The 12,814-nt window shown below is 36.2% G+C and overlaps 1 protein-coding gene across 1 annotated transcript in view; it reads left to right on the top strand.

The window, feature by feature from the left end:
• LOC106929400 (glutamate receptor ionotropic, kainate 5) overlaps positions 1 to 12,814 on the top strand; it is a 175,370-nt gene that overhangs the window by 107,339 nt on the left and 55,217 nt on the right. Inside the window, exons 3-6 of the mRNA XM_088010413.1 lie at positions 3,128 to 3,292; positions 5,566 to 5,663; positions 7,916 to 8,081; positions 10,844 to 11,022. Coding sequence (XP_087866539.1) covers positions 3,128 to 3,292; positions 5,566 to 5,663; positions 7,916 to 8,081; positions 10,844 to 11,022 — 608 coding nt within the window. The remainder of the gene's footprint in view (positions 1 to 3,127; positions 3,293 to 5,565; positions 5,664 to 7,915; positions 8,082 to 10,843; positions 11,023 to 12,814) is intronic.

Raw genomic sequence — 12,814 nt, 5'->3', positions numbered from 1 at the left:
CTCTCTCTTTTAAAAAGCAACTGCAGACAGAAACACTTTTAATTAATGAACTTGATGTTTTATTTTGTATCATTGTGTTTTGTCTGTTTTTTAGGCTGTTTTACCCGTGAAGTAAAAGTTGCTGTATAACTGAAATTTACTTACCACTTATTACTGACTTATCAAAGAACTTCTGAAGATGACAGCCTGGGGAGTTGAAGGAGAGATTTGCAGTGTAGATGCTGAAGAGGAAAGTTTTGAGTCACTTATTGCATTTTTACACATGGTAGTCAAGTAGACAGCAAATTACGGCACTGAGTCTTGTCAAGTGGTTTTCAGAACTGGCGTTGCCGAGGCTTTGGCTCATGTTTTATCATGACCAGGACAAAGCTTTTTCGATGATGACTCATATTCTGCCAGAGTTCATTTTCTACGGCTGCAAGAACTAAGCTCGTATATTTTTGTCATTCAAGCACTCACTGGTGGTGTCTTTTGCTGGTATTTATATTTGAAAATTATAGCTGACACTTGGCAGGAGATCTCTTTGAAAGCTCCTCTTTCTGACAGTTGTGGGTCCTTTTGTTCCTTATAGGTGTGGGTTTCGTTAGGTTCTCAAAAAAACAAAGTGTTAGTCAGGAGTTCATACCAAGTCTATTTTCTGTACTCAAGGAATTTTCCCAGGCACACGAGAAAACTCAGCGTGAACCATCTGGCTTTTTTTTAATTCCCCTGAACTGGTAAAAACCCACAACAGTCCTTTAGAGGAAGGACAAGATAAATTGCCTTCTGCTTCACTCCAAGAGTCGTTAATTATTCAAGAAACACAAATCAAATCCAGACCAAATGCCTGAGCTGCAGACTTCCTGCTTGTTATTGAGATACAGCAGCATAGTCGCTTGACTTTTAGTTGTTTTTCTGGTGCGTCTCTCTTCCAGCTTAATGTCCACTGAATCTGTGAAGTTGCACAGCAAAACAATAATGATAATTTCTAAAAGTATTTTGTTTGAAATTTGTTTTTCTGTTTAAAAATGTCTTAATTGATAGAACCAAGTCATTTGCACAACTTTACACGCTTAAATAAAGTAGGATTTTCCTTTGCATTTTGGGTATGTTGTCTATGTAGTGAAAAAACGGGTCACGTTTTTTTGCATTTCCATCTGCTATCCGTGAGTGCTCTCATCCTTTGCATCTGCCCACTCCTGAAACACACACTCACGGGTTCAACATGCAAAGCAGACAAGTCAGTGGGGAGGGTGTAACCAAAATAAACATGGCAGGTGTTACTGTACACAGCCAGCGGGTACTTCTTACTTTACTGTTTCTAGTAGTAGGAAGTTTGACGATGATGAGTGGGTTTTACACGCTGCAGGTTTACATAGGCTCCTACTCTGCTCTGCTATTTGATCAAACACACAGAGGAGTATTAGTTCTATTTTTGGTTTGGCATCATGCTTCATCTGATGCTGTCTTTTCTCCTAGGATGCAGGAGTGTTTTAACATTATAAATATTTATACCCTGTGAAAGGACACCTTGTTTTCCGAAGTGTCCAAATTGATTGCTCCTTGCAATATTGGACCACTGAATCTGTACTATATTTAGACCGATTATTTAAATCAAATTCTGATTTCATTCACTACTGGCCAGTTTCCTATGGTAGCAGCCAAGTTGGCTCTTCATTGGGAATATTGGCTTTTGGAGGACTCTAAATAATTGCATCTGTTGCAAAGACCTGTACAGCATAAGATATGCACTGCTTAAGAAGAAATAAGAGTACTTAGGTGAACTAAAATAATATGTTAGTGATGTCAGGGATATTATCACATACCTATTTGTAGTAGTCATTTCACTAATAGCTGGGTTGACATGAAAAGCTCTCGATTAACCTGTCCATCTAAATTTTAGCTTTCACTTGGAATTAGCTGCGCCTATTGGAGATGTTTGCTCAACCTCAGAGAACGGAGACGATCTCGTTGATCTTAGGTTTTTCTTAGTAATAAACTTGTGTCAGTGGTTGCTATATGCATTTCTATTCTGAAAGTTTTGACTTTGATCATTAAAAATGTTTTTTGTTGTTTTTTTGCATGAACTCTGTCTTAGACCAGAGGAAAGAATCATTCTCTTTCGGAGCTACTAGTGGCCTTATAGATACAATCGATTTAAATCTTTAGAGTTCTATGTTTAAGATGTAGATGTTTCTGTTTAGTTTAAGATAAAACTTGTAAAAACACAGAGATCTAACATTAATACGAAGTTAGCTTAGCTTAGCATGAGCAGCATTCAACTCAGGCCACCCTAAAGAGTTGTGATGACAGACAGTATCTTCCCAGTAAATACTGGTGTTCTTTTAATGTATCGTCATAAATGTGTTCAACTTTTTTTTAACACTCTTGGTGGCGATCAAATCAGCTGATTGGGATTTTAAGAGATTTAGAAGCACTCCTTAATGTTTAAAAAAAACTGTTGATTAAAAATAAAAATGGAGTTTATAGGACACCTATAGGACATCATGCTCTATGATCCTCCACACAAACATTTATGATGACGGGTTGACACGACACTGTGAAAAAACAAATGGGATGTGACTTAAGCCCTGGCTCTACCACCAGCTCCAGTTAATCACTGAAATCCCTGCTGGTTTCAAGGCTTGAGCTCTGCTGCAATAAAAAAAATAAGCAATTCTTTCACTTTAATCCTCATATGTACAAGTTTGAGACATGGGGGATTTATTATATGTTAAATATAATATTTGAGGTCTGATGAGTGGTTGAGCATTTCAGCACAGCTAAGTTCAAGTAGATTCTGCTTGACAGAAATATTATTTTATGAGATTTTATTAAAGCCCAAGTATAAGGTAGTACAGAATTGTGTAATTACACATCAAATGTCTTTGCAAAAAGACTTTTCAAAGGTCGTGAGATATTTTAACACAGATCAAATCCCCCACATCTTCCTGAAGGTGTTAAGTCCAATTAATAATCATAATATGAAACTATATAGACACATTTATTTTGATTAGATTGATTCTGTCACACCCACTGCTCTTGTCAAGCCACACTATTGAGTCCGCCCTTTTTAATTGTGTGCCAAAACTCAGACACCCTGCTAATGAATACACACTGCTCCTTCTGGTCTTCTTTCTTCCTTCAGCGGCCATTTTGGATGACCAGTCTGTGTGTGGTCGTGGTGAGCGTCTGGCTCTGGCTCTGGCCAGGGAGAACATTAACAATCAGATGGAGGATTCAGCCCAGGCCAGGGTGGAGGTGGATGTCTACGAGCTGCAGAAGGATTCCCAGTATGACACCACCGACACCAGTAAGCCCTGTCACTCTCTGATGCAGGTGACATGTTTGTACATGTGAAGCCATTCCTCGAGAGCCATGAGAAAATCAGGTTCCTTTCAGAAGTTTGGCTTACACATTAATCTTTCTAATCTCTTGAAATTGTTATTTTCTATAATAAGGCAGAATTATGGCATGTCTTAGGTGGATAAAGAGGCCGGAGGTATTTTGTTACTGTAGATAAATATATAATACATAAGGCAAATATATAAAACCATTTTTGTTTTTGTTTTGTTTTGATTTTTTATCTAACAATTCAGTTAGTTTGGTGAAAAAAAATGATCGATCCGGTGCTGTAAATCGCAGAATACAGAGTCCAGTAATTCTCACCATCTCTTCATAGCTGTGTTTCAGCTGAATACTTCATGTTAAACATGCTTAAGTTTCATCCGTTTTATGTGACTAAGTTCAATGTAACTGATTTCATTGAGAAAGATTAGTTAAATGAAAGTAATCATCCTTTTGTTTTTGTTTAAAAATGGCAAACGTAATACAAAGCATACTCTACTCAGAGCAGCTGTTATGTCAGGTTGAAGCTATTTATTGTGAACTGGTGCTATATAAATAAACTGAAGTGAATTTAATTAACTGGCTGTTGTAATATTAGACACTGACAGAGTAATTTGGCTGGAGGTGTAGGGAAAGGGAAAGAAAGCCTCCAGTGAAGTCGGGAAATGTTATGTAAGGCAAAATAGATATTATACAAAACAGATGTTTTCTTTAAACTTTGCTCTGAGGCTTACAAGCTTCCCTCTTTTTTACTGGAACAATGATCATTTAGACAAAAACTTAAATTTTAGGTTCTTCAGACTACGGGACATGTCTCCGAAAATGACTTTGCACCACATTTTGCATCACTACATGAGACACAGAATGATAACAGGACATTCCCCAGCCCTTTATACTTGTAATGCTTAACCGGGTTAACCTGGGACCTTTGGTAATTGTTTACAAGTATTGTTTAGGTCCACAGTTCTTGGTTGGTTTCTTTTGATTTCCCCTTGATGTAACATCAATGTTTGAAATGTTGCCTTTATTTAACTTTAATGTTTTGAACATACACATAAAAAAGTTATATAAAAAAAAAAAATTTGAAATATTTTTAAAGACGTAAAAATCATTGAATGGGCAAACTTTTTAATTTGAAAAAAATTAGACCATCCAAATATTTCTTACAAATATTTATAATCCTTATTTAGTAAACAGGAGAATCTTAGCCTAATTTATTTATAGAAATTTCTAAAAATGCTAATGTATTTATATAGAGTGTATGCAATTATTTTCCAGCTTTATGTGGAACTAGTATTTTTGTTAAGGCTTGCATTTAAATTCATGAATTGGCCCTAAGTATGAATGCTGCATAAAATTACTATAAAAAAAAATTCTGTCTTGGAGAAATTTACCTTCCTCTGAGCTAAATTAGATTTACAAAGTACATTTTTAGTTTAAATCAAATTCACTGTCCATGTTGACTGCGTCCAGGTGGTAATCAGGACATTAAAGAACAAGTCATGGGGACAGAAGGACGCATGGCTCGTGGCGATGTTTCACCGTTTCAAGGTGTAGAGCGTTGGTGTGAAGCGAGGTCGTGGCGACCTCAAAGCTTGCAGCATTCTGAATGAGCAGCTGCTGATGATGTTTATTGATTATGAACTGCCAGCGGTATGAGAGGAGACTTCCCAGAGGACAGGCAGTTAGGCTTTCTTTCAGAGTGGAGCACATAGACACACACTGACTGGTCCAAAACGACACAACATGTGCAGGGGAAACCTGGCTAATTAAACCAGAATATTGAAAATTCTCCAGCTGTCGGTGTTACCTAGGAGCTTGAGTTCATACCTGCAGTAAAGTTGGTACGTTGGTTTAAAAATATAGAACTAAAGCTTGATAAAGAGTAAGATAAACATCACATACCTATGATGCCTCATGCGGCAAATAACTGAGTCCTTTTTAGATTAAATGTCAAATATGCAATTTTTATTCTAAGAAAGCAACCCATCCACCAAATAACATTACATGAAAGAAAAGTTAGATTGGGATAATAGACCTAGATTATTTTTGTAGGTTTATTGTGTCAATAATAAGAAGGGAGATGGTAAAATTTTACCCACAGTTTATATTTTTTCTGTATTCACTATAATATTATAGTTAGAATGGCCACAGCGATGATATTCAAGTTATTCAAGATATTCACGTTAACTTTAATTGGACACTGACCTCTGTTTCTGCATCCTTTGTCCCCATTAGTGTGCCAGATCCTGCCTAAGGGCGTGGTCTCAGTGATCGGCCCTGCCTCCAGTCCCGCCTCAGGGTCCACCATCAGTCACATCTGTGGGGAGAAAGAGGTGAGCCATATCTAGCCTCAAGCCATCTGATTATGTCGGTGTATGAAGCTTCACGGGCCTATCAACTTAGAGCAGAGACTCAATCAATCCAAACAGATTGTTTCTCAATGTCAGTAAGTCGGTTCTATTTTCTTCAGAAAGTGTTTGGAAAACCATCCATAACAAAGAGACCTGCATGTCTTCTGTCCAGTTTCATCCTCTGCATGGAAGGTTATGTGTTCGGTAGTTTCAAACTCACTTAACACAGGTCCATGATAAATGAACCATTTACCATGTTTTGTATACATTAACACAGCAGTATATTGGTTCTGACATAATTTCTAAATTAGCACAAGGATTATGCTACTGCCTGTTTTCCATTTGATTTTCTCCTGTTGTCTTTGCTCACATAAAATGTGTTTTATGATAAAACAGCTGTTATCGTTCACATATTTTAATAGTTTCATCAAAAGCAATTAAATTGTGACTGAAAAGCGCTCCATGCTTTACTGGACCAGCAACGTTTCTGTGGTGACCTTTGACCCTCATTAAGTCAGCGCTGATGGGATTTGGTATTGGTTTTGTTTTGTGGTCTATAAAACTATTATTTTACAATTCAACACACAGAGTAATACCAAATAACATACTTAAATTCAAAATTACTTGGATAAAAGCATTTTTTTCTTGCATATGTGTTGATAATGAAATCAGAATACACTCAAGTCATCTGCATGTGATTTTGGTCATATAGGAGTTAACCAACTATGGCATTCTTCCCCAACAAAATATTGATTCTTTCTAAACAAACTAGCAGATAAACTCTCCAGTCACATGAATGAAACACATCTCTGGTAAATTTACTGCTTGATTCTTGAAGAAGAGTTCAAAGCCAGACGTTTTCTGCTTGCATGTTTCTTCTGACTGTAAGTAATATAAACATCTCAAAGTTCTAACTAGAATCTCACAGAGGAAGTTCGAGGAAAGCTCAAATATTAGGGTAATGGCAAGGAGGCCCTCCAATCTTGAATATCATCACCAAAGATAAACTAAAAAAATAAGGAAACATGCAGCAGCTGGAAAAGCTTCATCACTGCAATCTCAATCAGATCAAAACTTTTTGGTTTGTAGCAATTTAAAAGTAAAATTTCCAGGAGTCTTAATTACTTTGGTCACACGGTAAGTGGATAAGTGCACAATTTGTCCTGATTTCTAACAGCCCATTTGGCTCTTTATAAAAACCAACATTAGATTTTCAGCAAACTTTATAATTACCCTCATCTAGTGTGTTTTTAATAACAATAATAAACGGATGAATTCATGTTCACAGTGAATCCACATCGCCACAATCTCACTCTTTATTTCCAGCCTGTAGCCATCGTCTTATCCTGAACCCTGTACCTGACATGTCTCGTACTTCTGGGTTCTAAGTTTCTTCTGTACATTATGTTTTACCGATCAGAGCAAAGCCCTGTTGAGTTAATTACAGCTTAGCTTTTAAATTGCTGTGGGTGTTAGTCAAGGCTAAAGCTCAGACATTTCTCCTGTCACTACATTCATCATTCATTACTGTAGTGAGTCGTTTTTTCATCTCTCATTAATTTCTCAGTTTAATACAAACCTTCAGGTCACATCAGCCATGCTCTGGTATTTATACTATAAGATATGTAATTTAAAATGTTAGTCTGTGAAGAAATGATCTTACCTGTAGTCTTTGAGTTTTCTTTTTCTTGGTTCTGCCTTTTTGAGGACACACGCTACTTACAAATTTCCTTCTGAGATGGATATTCTTTATTTGGAACAAATGTTTATGAAGTAATAAAAAACAAGAATACATGTCCACACGTACATACACCTCCAGATAAACACAGACAAGAAAACAAAAATGATGTTTTGCAACATAATTTTCAAAGACATTTTAACTGCTTCTTTGAAAAGAAGTGAGAAGAAGTTTCTGTTTTTGTCTCTTCTTCTTTTCAAAACCAAAATAGCAGGAAAAATAAATGTGTTCTGCAGCACTTTTAAATTTTTTATTTACTTTTTAAAGCCTAGGCTTTGGTGTTCAGATTTCCTTTCTGACAGTGGATTAAGACAGAATTGCCTGTAAGTGATGACATATGATTTTGGTTGCTGTGACCTTCATTTCACTTCTTCTCGCTTTTGCTTTCCTCCCTTCTATGTATTTCCTTCCTCATGCACAGTGTTTAGGTCTTCAGCTTGTTGCACAGCTTCTCTGTACTTCTCTCTTTGCTTTGTCTTCATCTGTCTGGATTCAGATTCCTCATGTGAAGATCGGCCCTGAAGAAACCCCAAAACTGCCATACCTGCGCTTCGCCTCGGTGACTCTCTACCCGAGTAACGAAGACCTCAGCCTGGCCATCGGATCCATCCTGCAGTCCTTTGGCTACCCAACAGCTAGCCTCATTTGTGCTAAAGCAGAGTGTGAGTTCATTAGCAATACCCTTTCGTTTGTTTCTTATAATCCAGTCTCATTTAATTTATGACCAAAAACAATTCATTTAATGCAACTGTGGATTTTCTGGTAATTGTATAAGTTGAATTTGCGTTTCTGGATTGTTCCTCTTATTCCTATCTCTGCTTTTCTTTCTGTCTGTTTTCTGCCACTGTGCTGGATTTAGGTGCTTGTGCTGAGCAAGTGCATTGCATCCATCAAGGTTTTTGGTTTTCAAAGCAGTTGCTATTTCAAACTCTTTAGAGTTCACTGATGTGTCCAGACGATAAGTTTATTGTGAGCTTAGGGTTTGCCAAATCCGGTCCTACCTGCTGAGGCGATGAATCTGAAAGACCTTTGGAGATTTACTGTCCTGTCTGGCAGCTGGAATGTGTCCAGAAGGTTCTTCAAATCCTTACAGTCAGAGCTGATGTGAACTTGATTTGTTGCAGCACATCCTCCAGCGTGATGTGGCCACTTCATGATTTGGCTCAGCTTGGACCAAAGTTGTCTTCTGACTCAGAGCAATGAGGGATTATGGAAGAAAAAATTGGACTTCAGAATTATTTACCAAAAAGTGACATACATTGGTATACTTTTTATACTTTCTTTTACTTTTTTATATCTAATTTCCTGTGTAAATGTGTTCCTACCAGTGTCTCTTCAAATATCTTTAAACAACTTTAAAACAACAAAAAACAATCATGTTAATTATTTACTAGTAAAACAGCAAATACTCACAGACATAAAGAAGGAACAAAATTTTAAAACTGTTTTGAAAGCTATTCCATGTCTGATTTCTAAGTCTAATGACAATGGTTGCCATATGTTATAATAACGCGAAGCTTCCTAACGTTTTCATAATTGACTGCCAATTTAGAGGGCCAGCTGTTTTAATGCTTCAGAGTCGTTTAAAGGAAAAAAGCATTTCATAGAACTGATGGAAACATCTGTCACTGAAGAGCCAAACTATGATTCCCAGAGTCAAAATCCATTAGATTCCTGGATTTTTAAAAAATTGTTTTTGCAATCAGAGTTATCATGCAATTCTTTAAGTTCAGGATTCACTTGTTTTTACTGATTATGACTATTTAAAGTTGGACAATTCTTGTCTTTAATGAATGAAAAAAAAAATGATATATATATATATATATATATATATATATATATATATATATATAATCTTACACTTTCTGTCGCTGTTTAGTCAAAACAAAAAAAAAATTTAAATCAGGCTCTCGAACCATTTAGAACAACTTTTCCAACTTTTTAGCCATATTGTCGTCTTCTTTATGTCTGACATCATTGCTTGGTGTAATAAGCTTTTATTTTAGTAATTTGTCGTTCTTTCTGCGCTCTTTGAATTCAGTCACTATCAGTTCCCGTCTTTCAACATTTTGCCCTTTTTATTTCTAGGGCACAACCAGTCCATAAAGGCACCTCATCCATTTTGTTAAAAAAAATTGTGATGGTCATCAGGCCTATTTGTCATTTCACACCATGTGCTTATAGAGCCTCTTCAGTTACCATAGGCAACGTCTGTCATGGGACGATTTTTACCTACCATGCATCAATTCACCGCTGCCTTGGGGACACTTTGTGCTAGATTTAAAAACCCTTAATATCAAATCATTTCCTGCAGTACACAGTAAGAACATTGTCTTATGTGTCTCAGATAAATAACACCTACAGGAGATACTATATTATTATAATTATTTTGATTATAATCACAGTTAGTGGTAATAAGGTGCAAAATAAAGAAATGTTGGAGTGAAGGTAGAAATGTGTTGGTAGAAAATGGGTGTCCAAATAGGTGAAGGAGGGAAATGACCTGCTTGTTAGAGAATTTCCTGTGTATTCATGCTGATAATTGAGTGTTAATCTTCTATTTACGCCTCTCTCAGGATTGTTGGGGTGGCGTTTTTAAGTCCACAGGATTGGTGAAAGTTAACTGAAGTTAGAAAGACACATTTTCTGGAGAATGTCCTTATATTTTAATATGTTTGTAGGTAGCAGTCAATACTTCCAACAGTTTAAAGAACCCACACAACATAAAACAAAAAATTATGTCTTCAGCTAAGCAGGCAGAACATGAACAGGATTAAAAAGGTTTCATAATTTCCGTTGCTCTTTAATCAGCTGAGATGTGTGTGAAAATTGTTTTTGTATTTCTCTGTATTCCTTAATAAAGCTTCATTTAAGAATACGTTTTAATTTATAATAAATTACAGAGTTACCAGTTGTAAAAATATTCTTTATTTTTTAGATTGTTTGAAACGTGAAGGTGTCTAAAAAGTAAAAGCTTTTACATCTGTTAGGACACCTGGGACAACATTCACTCTCTGAGGAAAGAAATTAATGGCCTTTCTACATAATCACCTTTATCCCAGTCTGTTTATTGCCTCTTTTAGGGCAATGAAGCAGCAACAGTTATTTGTCACTCTAATGATTCTGAATCCCATCAATTTCAGTTTTTTTTTCTCTTCTTCAAATCAAAGTAATAATATAACAAGCAAACAAGCTTATTACTCAATCGAACACTGTTTATGTACATACTGTCTCTTCTGGCCCATACTTTTTCAGCTTCACAATGCCTGACACCTATATCCTTGTTTGTTGAATCAACTAATTCCTGAGTTACTTTACCATTAAAAAGAGAGATTCTTCTAAAAGCCATGTTTAGGAGCAGTTATCATATTTGTACTTCATTCTTAAAGACTTTTGCTTCTCTCTTTTGTTTCTTGTTCTGCAGGCCTGCTCCGATTGGAGGAGCTTGTTCGCCACTTCCTTATCTCCAGGGAGACGCTGTCGGTGCGAATGCTGGATGAAAGTCTGGATCCCACCCCTTTGCTGAAGGAGATCCGTGACGACAAAGTGGCTACCATCATCATCGATGCTAATGCCTCCATCTCTTATCATATTCTCAGAAAGGTGAGGCTGTGCACTGCATGTCATGGACATCAGCAAAATATGTAAATATTTATTTTAAAAGTAATTCTGACGGCATCTGCGCAACATGATTTGAGTATATTGTGACAACTTATACATAATTAAAAATCTTTTTTCAAGCATCTACTAAAAAAACACTTCTTTGTCAAACATAATTAACAATCAAAATATCCAAAGCACATAAGTTGTGGCTCATATCAAATCAGTCTCATGGCAACTCTATTAAAAAACAAAGACGAGTTATTCTTCTAGTGTTGTTAGACAATTAGAAAACTTTTAGCTCACATTTAGACTTACCAGAAAGAGAACTAATTAAAGTTGCATTAAAGTAAAATTGATTATTTTCTGTCAGTTGCTCTAAAATCTAAGTTGTGACTGTTTTAGTTTTACAATGGACCAAATCAGCAGAGCTGGACTCACTCACATCTACAGACACAATATTTGAACTAGTTTGGTTGTTGATCCTGGTAATTCTTCCATCTAAACAACCAGAGGCAACCAGAAAAAAGCCATATTTAAAGAAGAATTGGCAAGATGACTTGTGAAACACTATTACACCAGAATCCCACACACTAACCTTGACATCTGCACAGTTAGGAAATAATAATGCCCACCCTGTCACTGTTGGTAGCTTTATAATGGGAAACACTGTACTCAAAAAACTGTCGGCTCCAATGTGCTCAAATGTTCTCAGACTGCGTTTCTTACTTTATGACTCACTATAATATATCATTTTTAGAATCTGACTAAAAGGCAGAAGACAACAACGAAGAAATCAAAATCTGATTTGCGTCATTTGGTTTGCTGCTGTGATTACAAACTGCTCTTCTGAGACCGTAAAAGGCCTATAGCATTATGTGAAACATCTCCTCTTCTTGTTCAATTTAAGTGTTTTATTGTTTACTGAGATGATTAAACTCTTAGGGGTTTTTTTTTTTCCTGCAAAACCAGTTGATGGAGTCCACAATCGATCTTGTTCTTTGTACCTGAAAAGTATCCAAAGCAGGAGAATTATTTCTTATTCTAATCAAATAAATACAAATATGGAAACCAAACCATTTAATGTGTAACATTTCCACAGATAATTCGCATGTAAATATTCATAAATTTAAATCAAATACATAAACAAATGTCTGCATCTCATACCGTCGTAAGCGGCCCTGAGAAATCTTTGCTCTCATGACTGGAGCGCTGAGGTGAAGGAGAGAAGCAGAGAGGCAGGGAAACTTTAGAAATCAATTACCTCTTTTTTTGAATGTAAATGTTATTTTGTAATTCAAAATAAATACAAATTAATACAGCCTAATGCTGTCCTTCAGTCAATGCTTTTCGCCTCATGAATCATTTAAGGGGAAGCCTTTTTAATGGATATTTCATGAGGTCAGGACCTGGAGTTCTCTGTTAATTCAAATGATAAAAATAAAACATTTTCTCCATCTTTTTGATTAACAGCTGTTTCTGTTTGGGTCTAAAGAGAGGATAACATTTATGTTAAAGCAAAAATAGGTGTTCATTGCTCCCATCTGCTGGTCCTAGTGGATTTGTCTAGAAATAAGTAGTGAAATCCACGTTGTGAAATCTGTGCTGAAATCATTCAATAACAGGCGTAAAACAGTAGCAAAATAAACAGAAGATGGGTCTGCATTGTCAGTCGTGTCCTCAGTCTATTGCCTGATTTAGGTTAAATCAAAGTGTCTTCTTGGTTTTATTTTACTCAACCAAAAATTTCACACTAAACTCGTTTAGCTTCCTTCTTTTCAACCTTTTCTTTGCT

Source organism: Poecilia mexicana, unplaced genomic scaffold (assembly GCF_051168715.1).
Source record: "Poecilia mexicana isolate PSO_F unplaced genomic scaffold, ASM5116871v1 scaffold_11, whole genome shotgun sequence".
Lineage (NCBI taxonomy): Eukaryota > Metazoa > Chordata > Actinopteri > Cyprinodontiformes > Poeciliidae > Poecilia > Poecilia mexicana.
This window is presented reverse-complemented; position numbering and strand designations above follow the sequence as displayed.